Below are 20,758 nucleotides of genomic sequence, written 5' to 3'. Positions count from 1 at the left end.
AATGAATACATATCTACATTTTTCAAATTGCTGGTGATCTGGGCAGAGTATTCTGATTTGTAGTTTATGGGTTGTGTAAAATTGATAATGGGTGGTGATATAAAACCTACACGTGTGATGAAATTGTTTAGAACTAAATAAATACACAAGCACTCAGATGAGTGCCTTTAAAACCGGGAAATGTGAATGGGATAAAGGATTGTATCAACATTGTTCTGCTTTTATGCTACAGTTGTGCTATTATATAACAGTTTTCTAAAATGTTACCGTTGGAGGAAACTGGATAAAGTACATACTATCGTATTATTTCTTACAATCTACAGTGATTCTGCAGATATCTCTAAAAATTGGTAAAGAGAGGAATCTATTTAGGATGGAGAGTATAGATTTTTCACAACTTCGCTGGACTTAAAATATCACACACTGCTTGTAGAGCTATCAGCTTAGATATGATAATTTTGAATGAACAGAAACTAGCCTCATATGTAGTGTTGTGATTTTACTCAGAATGGGAAGCTACCATATATTATTATCGTTAAAATATCCCACTTTCTTCCTTGATGATTTATTTTTGGTATTTTCTAGGAATTTTTAATGTTTTTCTTTTTAAAACACCATTTTAACCAAAACTCTCCTTTTTGTTTTCAAGGAGTGAAAGGATTGGATTAGTCTGCCCTTGATTTTTCTCTATTTAAAGGTAATCTGCGTGAGTTCACTAATCATACAGACTTAATACAATTTTCTGTTTGGGTAGCAATCTATATTCAGTGGTTAAAATAGAATTTTTTTTTTAAAGATTTTATTTATTTGAGAGAGAGAATGAGAGAGAGAGAGCATGAGAGGGGAGAGGGTCAGAGGGAGAAGCAGACTCCCCACTGAGCAGGGAGCCCGATGTGGGACTCGATCCCAGGACTCCGGGATCGTGACCTGAGCCGAAGGCAGTTGCTCAACCAACTGAGCCACCCAGGAGCCCTGAAATAGAATTTTTATTATATTATGGCTAAGGTTTTTTTTTGTGTCTTTTCTGTTTCACAAAATGCAATTTAATCTCTAAAAAAAAAAAAAAAATCCATGTTATTTATGTCATGGAAGTAAATATCAAAGTAAGTTCAAACTACATTTCTAGTTTGTGTTCCAGGAATTTTTTCCCCTACAGATTTATAAGAAATTTTTGCTGTTTTGGTCTGTTTGCCTAAAACTGTATTTTGTTCATAGATTGAAGTATTGGAGCCATGGGAATAAAGGTTCAGCGTCCTCGATGTTTTTTTGACATTGCCATTAATAATCAACCTGGTAAGAAAATTAATGTTCCCATATAACATTTATAAATGAATATTTAATATTTTAAATTAGTAAACTATAAATGAGCTTCCTTCTTTTTCAGCTGGAAGAGTTGTCTTTGAATTATTTTCTGATGTGTGCCCCAAAACATGCGAGAACTTTCGTTGTCTTTGTACAGGTTTGTTGACATTTTTAGGTGGCCTAATAGTAGTCCCATTTGACTATGGTTTTAATTTTTTATTTAACATATTTTAATTTTCTTCAGATTATGTACCATTGACCAAGATGTGAAAGTAATATTTATTTATTTATTTAGAGCGTGAGCGGGGATGGGGGGGCAGAGGGAGAGAGAGAGAGAAAGACTCTTAAGCAGCAGAGCCCAATGGGGGGGTCAATCCCATGACCCTGAGATCCTGACCTGAGCCAAAACCAAGAGTCGGATACTTAGCTGAGTGAGCCACCCAGTCACCCCGTGAAAGTAATTTTTAGAAATACTCCTTGTAATGGGCTTTTATCTGAGATTGATTTCTAAATTTCTACACTCTCCAGAAAAACATGGGTGGTTTTTAAGTGAATTTAAAAAAAAAAAAAATTGCAAGTTTTATAGATTAAACACATCTACATAGTTTAAAAGAGGTGTATTTTACAGAGAATAGTTTTCATCATTAATTTTGCTTTAATACTGCTTCCTTGATTTTCTTTCTACTAAATGGCCTACTAATTTTTTTCTCTGTAGGTGAAAAGGGGACAGGGAAATCAACTCAGAAGCCATTACATTATAAGAGTTGTCTTTTTCACAGAGTTGTCAAAGATTTTATGGTTCAAGGTGGTGACTTCAGTGAAGGTAAGAAAATCATGTATGCTTTGTTAAGTATCCTAGATCTAAAGTTAGACAGGTCTCTAGAAATACTCAAATAGACAAAAAGAAGGAAGCACATAGGAAATAATTTTTCTTTGGATACATGAAGTAATTTCAGAAATTTGATTCTGGATAAAAAACACCATTCATCTCTTAGTAACCTATCAGTATATGTGTTTCGTCTTGTCAAAACTAGTAATCCTTAACTACAATATAGGTTTTCCTATACTTTTATTTATTTTCTGTTTTTTTTAAAGATTTTTATTTATTTGTGGGGGGGGCGCACAAGCAGGGGGAGAGCACAAGCAGGGGGAGCGGCAGGCAGAGGGAGAAGCAGGCTCCCCGCTGAGCAAGTCCAATGCGAGACTTGATCCCAGGACGCTGGGATCATGACCTGAACCTAAGGCAGATGCTTAACTGCAGGCGCCCCTAGTTTTTACCTATACTTTTAAATTGTAAAAACAAACTATTTTTAAAGATGATTTGAAAAAAATCTAATTTTTATTCAAAGATCTACATAATCATTAGAATCTGAATGTTCTTTTTTCTCACATACCTTAATCGGCTTTGTCACATTTTTGCTGTTGTATCGAAGGGGAAAGAAAGTAATTTGGGATCTTGTCAATATTGAGTTTAAATTAGTATCTTTTATGATATGCTGTGAACCTTTGAGTATTTTTGATTCAAAGTCATTTGAGCATCTACTTTGTAATAAGTATTTTATTTAGGCCGTAACTTGGAAGAGATTACTGTCTTGAGAGTTTGAGTCTCGTGTTTTTCTTTCTTAGGAAATGGACGAGGAGGGGAATCTATTTATGGAGGATTTTTTGAAGGTAAAGATATTTACATATACTTTGTATTTTTAATGTTTTCTATATTATCTTATTTATCTCTATTGAATCAATAGGATTATTAAACAGTATACTAATATCCAACTACATTCAGTGAATCTGAAAGTTAATTTTCTTGTGAAAAATTTTATGTGATTTTTCTTATAGAGGTAGGATTTTTTGTGTGTTTAGGACATTAAGACATCATGTTATCTGAAGGGTTTCAATGATCTGTAATAAACTCTTGGAATTATAGTGCTAGAATGGGAACTTCCATAGCTTAATCTTAATTTTTATTAAGAGATTTAACAGTGTTTCATAGTAACAATATCCACATGTACTTAGTGGGTCCATTTTCTATGCACTTTTTAAAAAAAAATCTCTTTAATATATTAAACTTTGGCTATAATGTTTTTCTCAACTTTAAGTTTTCTCTTGGGAATTTTTTATTGATGTGAAGATCATTTGAAAGACTATAAACATGTGAATGTGGAAATAATTTTAGATTTCCCATCTTTCACATTAGGGATTGAGTGAAATTTTGTTTCACATTCCACTTGCGTTCTCATATTCTAATCCAAGATTGGAAAGCAAGATACTCTACAATAAATGATGCTATGGCAGAGATTAAGTTAATGAGTGCCTCTCTGTGTTTAAAATAGGATACGTGCCTTTTTGTGCTCAGAAATGAAACAGATGAAATGTAAAAATCCTATCTGGTTTCTTTCTCTTGCTTTTTAAGGAACATTTTATTTTTTCCTTGAATAATCAAAGAAAGTTGTGTTGTTTTTTAAAAAAAAATATAAAAGACAAATGCAAATGGAAAGAAAGGGGGTTGTTAATAGTATTTGGATTTATAGCAAGGGATTGAAAATTAGAAATATTTTAATCTAAAAAGATGGGAGAGGGAGTTGGTTAATATTTGATTTTCTCTTCTTTTTACCTTTTATCTAAATTTTGTCTGGTGCTAAAGAGCGCATATGAACAAAAGAGATGAAGAGTGAAAATGAAACTTTTTTGGAGGTTATAGCTGTAATGTAACTGAAAACTTTGCTTTTCTATAGATGAGAGTTTTGCTGTTAAACACAACAAAGAATTTCTCTTGTCTATGGCCAACAGAGGGAAGGATACAAATGGTTCACAGTTCTTCATGTAAGTATGTATGCCGTGATTATTTAAAATATGCCTTTTTTGGTGTGTCATTTCTCATTGATCACTAATAGGGGGATCCATAAAGGGGAAATTTTTTGAAGGAAGGAGAACAATGAATTGTTGAAGAGAGCAAAATTGTTGAAAGAAAATTGAACTGTATTGCTAAAGTTTCAAAATGATGAAGACTTGTCAAAAGGGCACAGGAGCCAGCCTGAAGGGGTGAGGTTCCCACTGGCCAAATTAGAACAATTTGAGCATTAAAATAAATAATGATAGTGTCAGACTATCAAATAAAATAGAAACCCAGGAGCCCATATAGGTATGAGTAATAAATGAATAAATAACAAGGGAGAAGGAAAAGCTTGTTCCTTAGTAGAATGTCAGCTAGTAATGTAAAAGGAATGATAGAAAAGTCACCATTTTGCATTCATCTCAGTAATGATTGATTGAGGAAAGAATTATCTATTTAGAGGGTAAATTTAATAATAAACAGGATATTTACAGAGTATCTCCTTATAAATTACTTGATTACAAAGAGTAAAATACAATTGATCCTCATTATTAAGAGACTCTATATTTGTGAATTTATGTACTCCCTAACATTTGTTTATAGCCCCAAAGTCAGTACTGTTAATCCTTTCCAATTCTGACCCCCAAAAAATTTTGACCAGGCTCTTGTCAACAGTGCATATTTTTGGGGTGCCTGGGTGGCTCAGTCGTTGGGCGTCTGCCTTCGGCTCGGGTGGTGGTCTCGGGGTCCTGAGATCGAGCCTTGCATCGGGCTCCCTGCTCGGCGGGAGCCCTGCTTCTCCCTCCCCCACGCCCCCTGCTTGTGTTCCCTCTGTTGCTGTGTCTCTCTCTGTCAAATAAATAAATAAAATCTTAAAAAAAAAAAAAATTAGGGCGCCTGGGTGGCTCAGTTGGTTAAGCAACTGCCTTTGGCTCAGGTCATGATCCTGGAGTCCCGGGATCGCGTCCCGCATCGGGCTCCCTGCTCAGCAGGGAGTCTGCTTCTCCCTCTCCCGCTCCCCCCTCTTGTGCTGTCTTTCTCTCAAATAAATAAATAAAATCTTTAAAAAAAAAAAAAAATTAAAACAATGCATATTTTTTATCATGTCCTGTGGATACAGATTTGGTCTCCTCTTCATTAGCCTTAAACTCTCCCCTCAAGAGGAACTTAATCAGTAAGCACCATATAGATTATTCTAGTGTTTTACTGTTCCATATTTGTAACTCCCTTCTTTAACAGTGAGAAACTTGGCTCCCATTATCTTCAAAATTTCTACCTATTTGCTGAATCCTAGAATAAAAAATCACTGTTCTATACTGCTATGAAAAGTAACCTACTAACTAGAGGTACTGTTTATTTATAGTTATTTTTGGTTTTAGATTGAGGATATGTAGTTAAAATAACTGTTTAAAAGTGACTTGGGCACCTGGGTGGCTCAGTCATTAAGCGTCTGCCTTCAGCTTAGGTCATGGTCCCAGCGTCCTGGGATCGAGCTTCGCGTTGGGCTCCCTGCTCGGCGGGAAGCCTGCTTCTCCCTCTCCCACTACCCCTGCTTGTGTTCCCTCTCTAGCTATGTCTCTCTTTCAAGTGGATAAAATAAAATCTAAAAAAAAAATAAATAAAAATAAAAGTGACTTGGGTTAGTACATTTTGGTGTGAATTTTGTGTGGTTTTGTGACTCAAAATATGTTAGGTTCATTTGTTTATGATTATATTTTGTTCTCTCACCTTATTTTGATTTGTTTTTTGAGTTTTTGGTTTTGTGCTTGTTTATAAAACATTGTGTGATTCAAAAAGAATGCCTCTGAAAGTATCACTCCCACCTAACTCTTCACCTTCATTGACATTCCCCATTTTTTCATCCCATTTCTACCCATCCATTTTAGTAACCAGCCTCATTAGATTCTGGTTTATCTTCCTGTATTTTTTTTTAAGATTTTATTTATTTATTTGAGAGAGAGAATGAGTGGTGGGGAGGGGCAGAAGTGGGGAAAGAGAATGAGAGAGAAGCAGACTCCCTGCTGAGTGGGGAGCCCAATGAAGGGCTCCATCCCAGGACCTGGATATCATAACCTGAGCTGCAGGCAGACCTTTAACCAACTGAGCCACACAGGCACCCCTTCCTGTATTTCTTTTTTATAAAAATAAGCACAGATACATACATATTTTCTTATTTTCCTTTCCTACATGGTAGATAGCATATACTATATACAATGTTTTGCTCTTTTCACTTAGCAGTATATCCTGGAAATCACTCCATATCAGTTCATAGAGATCCTTTTCATTTGTTTTTGCAGCTGCATAATGTTGTGTGAATATACTCTAGTTCATTCAACCAGTTGCCTATGTGGGGATTTTTCTGATTATTTAAATGAAAACAATTTATATCATGTTGGTTGTAGAAAAAGAACACAGATAAAAAGAAGAAAAACATTCCCATCCCCAGGGTATCTTTCTCGGCAATAAAAATGTAAGCTAAATGTTGCATATAGGGATGTCTGGATGACTCAGTTGGTGAAGCATCTGCCTTCGGCTTAGGTCATGATCCCAGGGTCCTGGGATCAAGTTCTGCATCGGGCTCCTTGCTCAGCGGGGAGCCTGCTGCTCCCCGTGCTGTGCTCTTTCACTCTGACAAATAAAAATTTTTTTTTTTTAAGATTTTTATTTATTTATTTGACAGAGAGAGAGAGAGAGCAGCAACAAAAGCAGGGGGAGTGGGAGAGGGAGAAGCAGGCTTCCTGCCGAGCAGGGAGCCCGATGTGGGACTCGATCCCAGGACCCTGGGATCATGACCCGAGCCGAAGGCAGACGCTTAACGACTGAGCCACCCAGGCGCCCGACAAATAAAAATCTTAAATAAATAAATGTTGCATATACTGTTTGATCAACTTTTGGATACAATATAAATCTCTGCACATCACGAAGTATTAATTAACATTTTAATAGCTATGTGTGAATCCATTGTTTGAATGTATTATGCTTTATTTAATTTTTAAACATTTGACTTGCTTTTTGGTTTTCACACTGCTTCAGTGAACATTGTTGTACCTGTTTGATGCATTTTTAATTATTTTACATAAGCTGCTAAGAGTTTAGTGAAATGTTTACACATTGTTTTTTTGAAGATTTTATTTATTTGAGAGAGAACACAAGCAAGGAGGAGGGGCCCAAAGGAGAGGGAGAAGCCGATCCTCCCCCTTCCCCCGCTGAGCAGGGAACATGACGGGGGCTCGATCCCAGAATGCTAGGATCATGACCCAAGCTGAAGGTAGACGTTTAACGGACTGAGCCCCCCCAGGTGCCCCTGTTTACACATTTTTAAGCCTTTCCATGTATATTGCTACTGTACTCCGATATCAGCAGTATGTAAAGTGCCAGTATCACCAGATTCTCAACAACACTTAGTGTTATCGTTTGTTTTCCTTTTTTTGTTTTTTTAAGGAAAAGCCTTCCTGTGCTAACCGAAACCTCTCTGTTAAGTTTATGTAATCCTTCATGTATATATATATATTTTTAAAGATTTTATTTATTTATTTGAGAGAGAGAATGAGATAGAGCATGAGAGCGGGGAGGGTCAGAGGGAGAAGCAGACTCCCTGCCGAGCAGGGAGCCCGATGCGGGACCCGATCCCGGGACTCCAGGATCATGACCTGAGCCGAAGGCAGTCGCTTAACCAACTGAGCCACCCAGGCACCCTCATGTATATTTTCAGAATCTTCCCTCTATATGTTGATTTTTCCTTATCTCTTAATTTCTAGGTTGCCCTTCTTTAATTTCTGTTTTATTGTTTTTAACGGAGAAAACTTCAGTTTTTAATCTTAAATTATTTTTTATTGTGGCAATGTATATGATATAAAATTTGCCATTTTAACCATTTTTAAGTGTATAATTTAATGGTATTGATTATATTCACAATACTATGGAGCTGTTACCATTGTATCCAAAACTATTTCATTGTCCCAGAAACTAACCCATTTCTTTTTACCCTTAGCCCCTGGTAACCTCTATTTTCTGTCTTTATGAACTTGCCTGTTCTAGATATACAAGCAGAATCATACAATATTTGTCCTTCTGTTTCGAGCTTATTTTATTTAGCCTGTTTTCAAGGTTCAGCCGTGTTGCATGTATCAGAACTTTGTTCCTTTTTATGGCTGAATATACTCCATTATATATGTACATACCACATTTAGTTTAGTGGACATTTGGGTTGTTTCCACCTTTTGGCTATGATGAATAGTGCTGCAGTAAACTTTGGCATACCCATATTTGTTTGAGTCCCTTCTCAATTTTAGGTATATACATAAAAGTGGAATTGCTGGATCATATGGTAATTCTATATTTAGTTCTGTGAGGAGCCACTAAACTGTTTTCCACAGTGGTTGCATCATTTTACATTCCTACCAGCACTATACAAGAGTTCTAGGGGTTTTGTTTTGTTTTTAAAAATTTTATTTATTCAACAGATAGATAGCACAAGCAGGCAGAGTGGTAGGCAGAGGGAGAGGGAGAAGCAGGCTCTCTGCTGAGCAGGGAGCTGGACGTGGGGCTCGATCCCAGGACCCCAGGATCATGACCTGAGCCGAAGGCAGCTGCTTAACCGACTGAGCCACCCAGGTGCCCCCAAGAGTTCTAGTTTTTCTACTCATCAGTACATTTTTTTTCTTTTTCTTACCAATCTGAGAATGACCATGAAAACAGAGGAGTATTGGTTTAGGGGTTTCAGATAAATTCTAGTGAGCAAGTGAACTTGGCAAATACAGTATCTGAGGCAAAGACTGACTAAATCTGGATGCAAGTTATACATATACATTGAATGTAATCTGTAATACAAATACATGTATCGTATACACATAGGGTTTTACATCTCTAGATGGTTTAAGCGAGTTCAGGTGAGCATAGCTGTCAGAGTCAGAAAACAATAATAGGTTAGTTTTAAAAGCAAGATGATCTTGTAAAAATACATGTACATGTTTGAACTTTTTTCATTAGTATTGTGTGGGCTTTAACCAAAGGTTAGCTTAAATTGTGTTCCTTCTTCCAAATTTCTAATGCCTTTTTTGATTAGATTCTTTAAAATAACAAATTATTTATAGTGCCCATCTTCAGTCTGTTACAGTAGTGTGTCTTCATAGCTACTCAGATACCAGTCTTCTTAACTATAGGGGTTTAAGATTGGTGTGGAGTGGAAAAAGGATTTTAAAAAATTACTTCATTTGTTGGACTTTCGCTTACTTTGAGTTTGGTCCAAAGTTTTTTGCTTGTTTGTTTGTTTTAAGATTTTATTTCTTTATTTGACAGCACAAGCAGGGGGAACAGCAGAGGGAGAAGCAGGACCCTGGGATCATGACCTGAGCCAAAGGCAGATGCTTAACCAGCTGAGCCACCCAGGCGTCCTGAGTTTTGTCCCAAGTTTTAATCCAGATCTCTTTCTTCATTGTGAAGTTTCCTTGTTTATCAGGGGTAAAAAGCTCAAAAGTCTTTAGGTCTTAGGCAAGTAACATAAGCAAATAAAGCCTGCTGGGATAAGAATCTACACTATTAATCCCTGTATTAAAAAGACAGGGGATAATCAGCCTGACCCATTATTGCCACATGCCAGGGGCCACACCTTCCAGCTTTCCAGTAAAGGTCTGAAATCTGGATTTTTATCTTAAAGTGTCCAAAGTTTTGAATCTTGGCAGCTAACTGAAAATTTTATAAACACAATAAGGACCATGTCTTTTCTGGTCCAACAGAACATGTATGAGGGCCATCTGAATATTATCCACAGGGAGTACGTTTCAAGACCCCCTAATGAATGCCTAAAACTACAGATAAAAGTTTAATTTATAAATTAGGGATGGTAAGAGATTAATAGCAATAGTAATAAAATAAAACAATTATAATAATACACTGTAACAAAGGTTACATGAATGTGGTCTCTGAAAATATCTTACTGTACTCATCCTTCTTGTGATGAAGTGAGATGATAAAATGCCTACCTGATGAAAAGAAGTGAGGGATGCCTGGGTGGCTCAGTCGGTTAAGTGTCTGCCTTCAGCTCAGGTCATGATCCTGGGGTCCTGGGATCGAGCTCCACATCAGGCTCCCTGCTCAGCGGGTAACCTGCTTCTCCCTCTCCCGTGGCCTGCGTCTCCCCCGGCCTGCCTCTCCCCCTGCTTGTGCTATGTCAGATAAATAAATTAAAAAAATTTTTTTTAAGATTTTATTTATTTATTTGACAGAGACAGCGAGAGAGGGAACACAAGCAGGGGGTGAGGGAGAAGCAGGATTCCCACTGAGCAGGGAGCCTGATGCGGGGCTCGATCCCAGGACCCTGGGATCATGACCTGAGCTGAAGGCAGACACTTAACAACTGAGCCACCCAGGCACCCCAAAGAAGTAAAATCTTTAAAAAAAATGAAGTGAGGTGAATAACAGGCATTGTGATGTAGTATTAGGCTCCTATTGAACTGACAGTATGTGAGGTGGAGGATTATCTGCTTCTGGACTGCGATTGACTGCAATTGACTGTGGGTAACTGAAACAGTGGAAAGCAAAACCATGGATAGGGGATTGACCTATGCTTTAACTGTTTAAAATGTTAAGATTGAAAAACACTATTGTTAAACCTATGAACTGATAGAATCTTTTGATAAATTATGGTCTGTCCATACAATAGAATATTATACAACCATAGAACTTTACACACCTATGAATATTCAGTAAGAACCCAGTCACATGCAAGAAACATAGATGGATAGAAATGACACCAAAATGTCAACTTTAATTACATGTAAAATTTCAAGAATGAGTAGGTATTAGTTTTATGATCAGAATAAGTTTTTGAAATATGTAAAAAGCATCTTGCATTATTTCTGTCTACTTAAGGTTAATATAGTAAGATTCTATTATGTTAAAATAGCATGTGATTTCTTTGCAACTTTATTTCCAATGCAGTTATTTTCTTTTCCTTTTTAGAGCTGCTAACTTTGTTTTTCTCTTACTTTGTTTTTATTCCATCTGATGACTTCCAAAGAACAACGAAGCCAACTCCTCATTTAGATGGGTAAAGATTATTTTAATTTATTTTATGACCATTTTAAATTAATGTTAAAATTAAAAGCTGTTATTTGATCATCTTATAATTGACTCTTTAGGCATCATGTTGTTTTTGGGCAAGTGATATCTGGTCAAGAAGTTGTGAGAGAGATAGAAAACCAGAAAACAGATGCAGCTAGCAAACCATTTGCTGAGGTGCGGATACTCAGTTGTGGAGAGCTAATTCCCAAATCTAAAGGTAAGAACAAGTGCATATTTCTGATAATGCTTATGTATACAGAACAAGCAGAGACATTCTAAATAGTTGGCTTGGAATTTATATTAATGTGAATATAAATATGAGGCATTTGTGTTTTCTAAAAGTGTTTTATCTTCATACTTTGTTCATTTACCATGGAATCACTTAATTTTCTTGTTATTTGCTATAATTTATCCTTCCACTTTTTTGTTTTGTTTTGTTTTGTTTTAATGGTAGTTGTCTAAATAGCATGGTAAATAAATACTCTTCTAGAGAAAGACGCAGCGAGGGGGAAGATGACAATTGAAGAGAATAACATAGACTATGAAACTGGGAATAAATTATTTTCCTTTCGTGCACTCCTGAGATTCAGAAGCATCTGGCATATTTGAGAAACTTCTTAGACCAAAAGTTTTGAAGTTAACATGACCAGTAGTTTGATATATTATCTGAATGGTAAGAACTTTGTTTTAAGTGAATATTTTAAGTGTTTATATAAGTGAAATATGTAACTGCTACCATTTATTAGATATTGGGTCTGTTATTCTAAAAGTATAGGGTGAGATTACCTGTGGAGAAAACAATAAAATAATAAATAGACTCTGTTCTTCCCATTCTAACTAATCTAGGGAATAATAATACCAATACTTAGTTTTTCATGTTTAACATATGTGAGAGTCATCTATAATCTTTTCTGATCCTCACAATAACCCTGTAGTATTTCCCCCATTTTACAGATGAAAATAGTCAAGGAGATTAAGTTATTTACCACATCAGGGGGCTAAGCTTCAAACCCAAGCTTGATGGCTCCAGATCTAGACTTTTTTCTATTATGTATTGCTGACTCATTAAAGTCTTTAACATTCCTTTCAGAATTGCCATAAGTAGAACATTCTGTTCTCAAGTTTTAGGCATACTGATTTCTTTGTGTCATTTAGAAATACACACATTTGTGGAGCGCCTGGGTGGTTCAGTCGTTAAGCGTCTGCCTTTGGCTCAGGTCATGATCCCAGGGTCCTGGGATTAAGCCCCACGTCGGGCTCCCTGCTCGGCAGGAAGCCTGTTTCTCCCTCTCCAGCTTCCCCTGCTTGTGTTCCCTCTCCTGCTGTCTCTCTCTGTCAAATAAATAAATAAAAAATCTTAAAAAAAAAAAAATACATATGTTTTGTTTTAATTTAATTTTTTTTTTTTTAAGATTTTATTTATTTAAGAGAGAGAGAGCATGAGAAGGGGGAGGGTCAGAGGGAGAAGCAGACTCCCTGCCGAGCAGGGAGCCCGTTGCGGGACTCGATCCTGGGTCTCCAGGATCATGACCTGAGCCGAAGACAGTCGCTTAACCAACTGAGCCACCCAGGCGCCCTGTTTTGTTTTAATTTTAAAGGACCCAAGATGTTCATAGAGAAGGCTTATTTTTAATTTTCTGTTTCTTTATTCTACTTTGATTCCGATGACTTCATTTTCTTCTCTGTCATATCAAATATATACCTTGTAAACCATTGCAGGAATATGCTGCAGCTCATAATGGGAGTGTTTATATAACTTCTTGGTGTTCATGAGCCTGGCTCTCTGTCTATATGTACAAGCAACAGGTATAATGTATGTGTTGTGTTTGTGAGGATCCAGTAAAGAATGAGGTGTTACTGAATAACTTTTATTTTTTAAAAAATGAAAAATTAAAATGCAATCTGTGTTAATGTCTGCAAGTTTTAGACCTTGGTTCCGTTGCTTAGTTCCTCAAAGTGTTGTTAGTACAATTGGAACATTTTCGTTTAAGGCGTTATTTCTTCCCATATCGTCTAGGAAATCTATCTTTTATTCTCTACTAAAAATTAGGGGTTTTTTTCTTATATTTTGTGGTCTATAAGGTCTTGTGTGTTAGAATCTGTTCTCTGCTTATAAAAGTTAAGGATACTGTGGTTTATATATTTGGAAAGAAATTGCGGTAATAAAAAGATACACCTTTTAAACCATAAGCAGTTACCATAGATTCTCTAATAAATGTGGTGTAAAGATTCTTTTGGTAATAAAATGTCAGTGTTTGAATATTTGCTGAAAGAATGAGAAAGTGAATGAATGTCACTATATTTTATTATTTATGTCTTTATTTTTTTAAAGATTTTATTTATTTATTTGACAAAGATAGCACAAGTAGGCAGAGCAGCAGGCAGAGTGAGAGGGAGAAGCAGGCTCCCTGCTGAGGAAGGAGGCTGACTCAGGACTCGATCCCACGACCATGGGATTATGACCTGAACCGAAGGCAGCCGCGTAACCGACTGAGCCGCCCAGGCACCCCTATTTATGTCTTTATAACATATTTTCACTTAACAGAGATAAATGCTAATTTTCCCTATGCCATTATGACCAAGAAGTTGTGCTGAAAATTGATGTAGCATCTTACTGTGCTAAGGAAGCATACCTTGCCCTTATCAGTTTCAGCAGTTTGGTGGGGGGAGGGACATTTGGCCCTTTATTAGTGTCTGCCCAGGAGTTCCTGAAAAGGTCAGATTTGTTTTGAGTGATAACTTCCATGCCTATTCTGTTCTGGACCGTACTGTGGAAATATGAAAAGATCTTTATATTCAAGGTCACACAGTTCAGAACCTATGACCTTTATTTACCATTCAGAATATTCCGTCAGAATGGATTTTGTAATGCATCTATATAATCTTTTTTCTAGGCAGAGCTGGGTCTCACATCGAGTTTATGTTTTATGGCCTCCTTACCGTTTCAAATTGGAAACGGTCAAAAAGTTTTGTGTAACACGGTGGTCATCATCATTATATTTAAAACCTTGTTTGAGAGATTTACACCCCAGTTTAAAAAGAAATAAATACAGAATCTTTCTTTTCTTTTTCTAACTTCCTGAAAGAAAACAAAAAGACTTCTGAAGAATTCTGACTGTCTGGGCCCACCTGTATATGGTCTTGGTGAGTCTGGGCAATCTTCTTGGGCCTTTCTCCCTTTGCTGTTGCAAGATTGGAAATTCCGCTTTTTGTAGCCACTTGAATGTGCCTGAGAAGGTTCACAGTCAAGCAGAAGAACCTTCCAAAAGATGCAGAAATGGAACACTGGAGGCTAATGAAAACTGCATTTCTGTAGAGGCTGTCATGGGGCAGAGTGGAGGATAGAACACAGACCACCAGAGAGTGAAACCACTACCTTGGTCAAGATACTTAACTGGTTTTTCAGGAGTTGGCATGACCTCAGGTCATGGTCTTTTCAGAGTTTGCTAGAGGTGTACTTTGACCATGCAACAAGAAACAGGGCCATTGCTATATTATAGAAACAAAGTGCTGAGTTGTGGCAACAGGACAATAAATAGATAGTTATATGAGCAGAAATTTTGCATATTATGTGGGTAGGAAACATTGCCTGGCAATATGCAAAGAACAGAGCAAGGAAAGCAGCTAGTGAATCTTGTACTCAGGAGACGGTAAAGAACACCAGAGACTCATTTGTATAGCAACAGGATCCCATTCATTGCCCTTAATCTGGAATTAGGAGCAGTGGTGATGGCACTTCTAATGGAAAATAGTGGGATGTTAAACTTAGAAACTGATTAGAAGGTAAGACCAGTAATATGAAATGAAAATATCTAAGGGAGACCTGTTTTAGGAGTAGTTCTGTTCTTTATTTCTGTTCTGTTCTTTAATCTTACTTGATGGAGCCCTAGAAATTTCCTTCAATATAAAGGTTTCACATGAAATTCATTGGTGTAAAATCTGTAGATCTCAAATAAAAATGAATAAGGCAGCATTTTTTTCACCTGAGATTTTTAGAAGCAAAATGTTCTGGAGCTTTTTTTTTTTTTTTTAACTTTAATATCATACTAGTAAAGTCAATACCTAATTAATAGATTACACTACATCCTATCCCAGCCCTCAAAAAGGTCTATGAATAGGTTTGGGAAATTCTTTGACCTGATGATAAGCAAACTACATAATCTAAAAAAATTATCCAGAAATGGCCCCAAAGTTGAAAGTGTTACTCCTCGTAATTCCTTTTCATCCATTATGAATTTTAATTTGCCTTGTCATTTTGCTTTTAGTAATGTTTAATTTGACCTTAAGGATACCTACATGTTTCTAACAGATACTTTGGAACAGATTGTGTGTAAGTGGTTAGGCAAGTATAGGAGGATTTTTTGCGGGATGGAAACCATTATTATCATATACTTGGAAGTTTTAAAATATCTACAATTTTTAACTTTTTATTATTTTTTTAAGATTTTATTTGAGAGAGTGAGCGAGAGAGAGCATGAGTGTGGGGAGAGGGGTGGAGGGAGAGGGAGAAGTAGACTCCCCACTAAGCAGGGACCCTGACTTGGGGCTCCATCCCAGGACCCCAGGATCATGACCTGAGCTGAAGGAAGCTGCTTAACCAACTGAGCCACCCAGGCACCCCAGTATCTACAGTTTTTCTTTTTTTTTTGGTAAAGATTTTATTTATTTATTTGACACAAAGAGACACAGCGAGAGAGGGAACACAAGCAGGGGGAGTGGGAGAGGGAGAAGCAGACACCCTGCTGAGCAGGGAGCCCGACATGGGGCTCTATCCCAGGACCCTGGGATCATGACCTGAGCCCAAGGCAGATGCTTAACGACTGAGCCACCCAGGTGCCCCTCTACAATTTTTTTAAATTTAATATATTCATTTGCTTTAATATTTAGAGGCCAAAAAGGATAGTCAGTGAAGTCTCCTTCCTGTCTCTGCCCATCAGTTTTCATTCCCACATTTTGTATATCATTCTAAATATATGTGAATTTTGGTCAAATTCCTAAAATGGAATTAATAGATTACAGGGGATAAATTCCTAAAAATGGAATTAATAGATTATAGGGGTCATGCATTTGTAATTTTGATAGACACTGCCATTGAACACAAAATTAATTACCCTTATATACTTTGCAAAGCCATGTATTGTCAAACTCTTTAATCTTTGTCAGCCTAATAATAGGTGGGATTTTTTTTTCAGCTGATTTTAATTGGCATTTCTCTAAGGTGTTTGATATTAGCATCTTTTTTTTTTTAAGATTTATTTATTTTTAGCATGAAAATGGGGGAAGGGGCAGAGGGAGAGAATCTTCAAGCGGACTCCAAGCTCCATCTCACGACCCTGGGATCATGACATGAGCCGAAACCAAGAGTTGGGACACTTAACCGACTGAGGCACCCAGGCGCCCCTAGCATCTTTTAATTTAAGAATCATTTATAGTTATATGAACTGATTGTTCCTTTATCCCATATCTTTTACCCATTCTTGTTTTTTCTTTCTGAAATTCCAAGCCACTTTCTATTATTTCCTTTCTCTTTAGAGAAATTCCTTTAGCCATTTGATTGATTTTAATTGCCAGTGTAATTTAATTTAATTTAATCCAGTGTAATTAACATACAACATTCTCTTAGTTTTAGATGTACAGTATAATGCTTCAACAATTCTATACATTACTCAGTGCTCATCATGATAAGTGTACTCTTAATCCTTTTCACCTATTTCACCCCCTCCACCGCCCCCCCAATTCTGATAACCATCAGTTCTCTAAAAGAGAGTTCGTTTGTTTTGTTTCTTAAATTCCACAAGAGTGAAATTACATGGTATTTGTCTTTCACTGACTGACTTATTTACTTAGTATTATACCCTATAGATCCATCTGTGTTGTTGCAAATGACAAGATTTCGTTGTTTTTTATGGCCGAGTAATACTCCATTGTATATATGCCACATTTTTGTCCATTTATCTATCAGTGGACACTTAGGCTGCTTCCATAATTTCACTATTTTAAATAATGCTGCAATAAACAGGGGTGTATATATCTTTTCAAATTAGTGTTTTTGTATTTTGTCAGTAAATACCCAGTAGTGGAGTTACTGGATCATGTGATAATGCTATTTTTAATTTTTTGAGGAACCGCCGTACTGTTTTCCAGAGTGGCTGCAACTGTTTGCATTCTCAACAACAGTACATGAGAGTTCTTTTTTCTCCACATGCTCATCAACACTCGTTTCTTGTGTTTTTGATTTTAGTCATTGTGACAGGTCCGAAGTGATACTTCATTGTGGTTTTAATTTGCATTTCCCTGATGATGAGTGATGTTGAGCAGCTTTTCATTTGTCTTGGCCATCTGGATGTCTTCTTTGGAGAAATGTCTATTCATGTCTTCTGCCCAATTTTAATTGGATTATTTGGGTTTTTGGTGTTGAGTTGTATAAGTTCTTCATATGTTTTGGAAACTAACCCTTTATCGGATATGTCATTTGCAAATACCTTCTCCCATTCAGTTAGTTGTCTTTTAGTTTTGTTGATTGTTTCCTTTGCTGTGCAGAAGCTTTATATTTTGATGTAGTCTGAATAGTTTATTATATTAATAGCTTTATATTACCTTTATATTTTGATGTAGTCTAAATAGTTTTTTTGTTTCCGTTGCCTCTGGAGACATACCTAGAAAAAAGATGCTGAGGCTAATGTCAGAGAAATGACTGCTTGTGCTCTCTTCTAGGATTTTTATGGTTTCAGAACTCATATTTAGATCCTTAATCCATTTTGAGTTTATTTTTGTGTATGGTGTTAGAAAGTGGTCCGGTTTCATTCTTTTACATCTTGCTGTCCAGTTTTCCCAATGCCATTTGTTGAAGAGACTGTCTTTTACCTGTTGTATATTCTTGCCTCCTTTGTTATAGGTTAATTGACCATATAATCATGGGTTTATTTCTGAACTGTCTATTCTGTTGATCTCTGTGTCTTTTTGGGGGCCAGTACTGTACTGTTTTTTTTTTTTTTATTTGAGAGACAGAGGATGAGAGACAGAGAGCATGAGAGGGAGAAGCAGACCCCCCGCCGAGCAGGGAGCCCGATGCGGGACTCGATCCCGGGACTCCAGGATCATGACCTGAGCCGAAGGCAGTCGCTTAACCAACTGAGCCACCCAGGCGCCCCTGTACTGTTTTTTTTTATTATTTTTATTTTTTTATTGTTATGTTAATCCCCATACATTACATCATTAGTTTTAGATGTAGTGTTCCATGATTCATTGTTTGTGCATAACACCCAGTGCTCCATGCAGAACGTGCCCTCCTCAATACCCATCACCAGGCTAACCCATCCTCCCACCCCCCTCCCCTCTAGAACTCTCAGTTTGTTTTTCAGAGTCCATCATCTCTCATGGTTATACTGTTTTGATTACTACAGCTTTGTAGTGTATCTTGAAATTTTGGGATTGTGATACTTTCAGTTTTGTCCTTTTTCAAGATTGCTTTGACTATTAGGATCTTTTGTGGTTCCATACAGATTTTAGGATTGTTTTTCCAGTTCTGTGAAAAATGTTCTTGGTATTTCAATAGGATTTGCATTAAATCTGTAGATTGTTTTGGTAGTATGGACATTTTAACATCTGTTCTTCCAAACCGTGAGTATGGAATATCTTTCCATTTGTGTCATCTTCAATTTCTTTCATCAATGTTTTATAGTTTCAGAGTGCAGGTCTTTTACCTCCTTTGTTATAATCTACTCATTCTTTTTTTTTTTTTAAGCTTTTATTTATTCATTTGACAGAGACACAGCGAGAGAGGGAACACTAGCAGGGGGAGAGGGGAGGGAGAAACAGACTTCCCACTGAGGAGGGAGCCCGATGCGGGGCTCGATCCCAGGACCCTGGGATGATGACCTGAGCCGAAGGCAGATGCTTAACGACTGAGGCACCCAGGCGCCCCTCATCTACTCATTCTTTTTTTTTTTTTTTTTAAAGATTTTATTTATTTATTTGAGAGAGAGAATGAGACAGAGAGAGAGAGCATGAGATGGGGGAGGATCAGAGGGAGAAGCAGACTCCCTGCTGAGCAGGAAGCCCGATGCGGGACTCGATCCTGGGTCTCCAGGATCATGACCTGCGCCGAAGGCAGTCGCTTAACCAACTGAGCCACCCAGGCGCCCCTCATCTACTCATTCTTAAATTACACCTATAAAGGGACTGTTTGTTCAGTGCTTATTAGCATTTTGTGAGTATAGATATTAATCCCCACTATTCCTACTCCTATGAAATCTTAATGTAATATAGTCAGTTCTGCTATACTGTTTGTTTTGAAAACATGCTTTTGTTCAATTGGTATATTAGAAAACAATTTGAACGTAATACCTTTTTCACCTTTGTATATACATGATCTTGTTTAGAAGAAACATAAAGTGAATGCAGAAAATTACACCCAGGGTAACAGCTTCACAGGAATACACAAAAATTACACATTACACACACCTTAAACATCAACTAAACTATCACAGTTAGTTACTTGTGTTATGAGTCACACTTAAACACCATCTACTGCTGAAACCTTCCATCTGATTTTAGATCACCCTTCCACTACTTTACAGTAACTCACAAGTTATAGCCCCCTAATATTTATTGCCACAGGTGAACCCTAGGTTTTTTTCAAAGTAAAGTGCCACATTTATTGTTGTATTTATGTATTAACCATTTAATGTGTGTAAAACTCTGCTGCCATTTTTATTAGTTTCCTGTACTTTTTTTTTATGTTATTGATGAAGTTTTTGGGTTTTGCACCCTTTTTCCATTTTTCCCATAAGCCATGTAGTTTTTATTGTGTAATTTTTCATACACAGCATAGTGATTTATAGGAATACATATGTTGTGTAACAGTGGAACTGACTTCTTGAAAGCCTTTCTACTTTTGTGTTTCTTTTATTTTTTTTTACTTTTGTGTTTATTAACCATACTCACTTTAAATCCTTATACAATTTATAGTCAGTTTCTTTTTTTTTTTTTTTATAGTTAGTTTCTAGAAAATTTACTAAAGTGTATATTTTCTGATGCTGTTTGCTATTGAATGCACACTTGTTGGTCTTATTTTCCAAATAGATTCTAAACTCTGTGAGGGAAGGTGCTTATCTTTTAAGTTTACTATGGAACTTGCCCATATACTCTACATCCTGCCTTCATGTTACATACTTATCTATAAACTGTTTACTTTAGTATTATATGTACTATATACTATCTATATATTACTCAATTAAACATACAGTTGACCCTTGCACACGGGTTTGAGCTGCACGAGTCTACTTATACATGGATTTTTAAAAAAATATATAAAAACAGTGTAGTACTGTAAATGTATTTTTCATCCTTATGATTTTCTTAATATTTTTTCTCTCACTTATTTTAAGAATACAGTATATAGGGGCGCCTGAGTGGCTCAGTTGAGTAAGCATCCAACTCTTGATTTTGGCTCAGGTCATGATCTCAGGGTTGAGAGATTGAGGCCCATACCTATAGACTCCGTGCTCGGCGTAGAGCCTGATACAGTTGCTCGCTCTCTCTCTCCCCCCTCTCTCCCTCCCT

At 36.7% G+C, this 20,758-nt stretch overlaps 1 protein-coding gene across 5 annotated transcripts in view; it reads left to right on the top strand.

Annotated features, from left to right (window-relative positions):
* The window catches only part of PPIG (peptidylprolyl isomerase G), a 49,718-nt gene that overhangs the window by 16,634 nt on the left and 12,326 nt on the right, over nt 1–20,758 (top strand). For 4 of the 5 annotated variants that reach the window (XM_006734713.3, XM_031029621.2, XM_081814232.1 and 1 more), the window contains exons 2-9: nt 650–697; nt 1,216–1,293; nt 1,385–1,459; nt 2,018–2,125; nt 2,929–2,973; nt 4,035–4,122; nt 11,151–11,180; nt 11,272–11,411. In XM_006734713.3, the coding sequence (XP_006734776.1) occupies nt 1,233–1,293; nt 1,385–1,459; nt 2,018–2,125; nt 2,929–2,973; nt 4,035–4,122; nt 11,151–11,180; nt 11,272–11,411 (547 nt within the window). In that variant the 5' untranslated portion in view covers nt 650–697; nt 1,216–1,232. The remainder of the gene's footprint in view (nt 1–649; nt 698–1,215; nt 1,294–1,384; nt 1,460–2,017; nt 2,126–2,928; nt 2,974–4,034; nt 4,123–11,150; nt 11,181–11,271; nt 11,412–20,758) is intronic. The other variant, XM_031029622.2, reaches the window with a different exon arrangement.

The sequence above is a fragment of the Leptonychotes weddellii genome, chromosome 3 (genome assembly GCF_054177405.1).
Source record: "Leptonychotes weddellii isolate Sample4059 chromosome 3, ASM5417740v2, whole genome shotgun sequence".
In the NCBI taxonomy this organism is placed as follows: domain Eukaryota; kingdom Metazoa; phylum Chordata; class Mammalia; order Carnivora; family Phocidae; genus Leptonychotes; species Leptonychotes weddellii.
The sequence above is the reverse complement of the archived record's forward strand: the minus strand, read 5'-3'. Positions and strand labels throughout refer to the sequence as shown.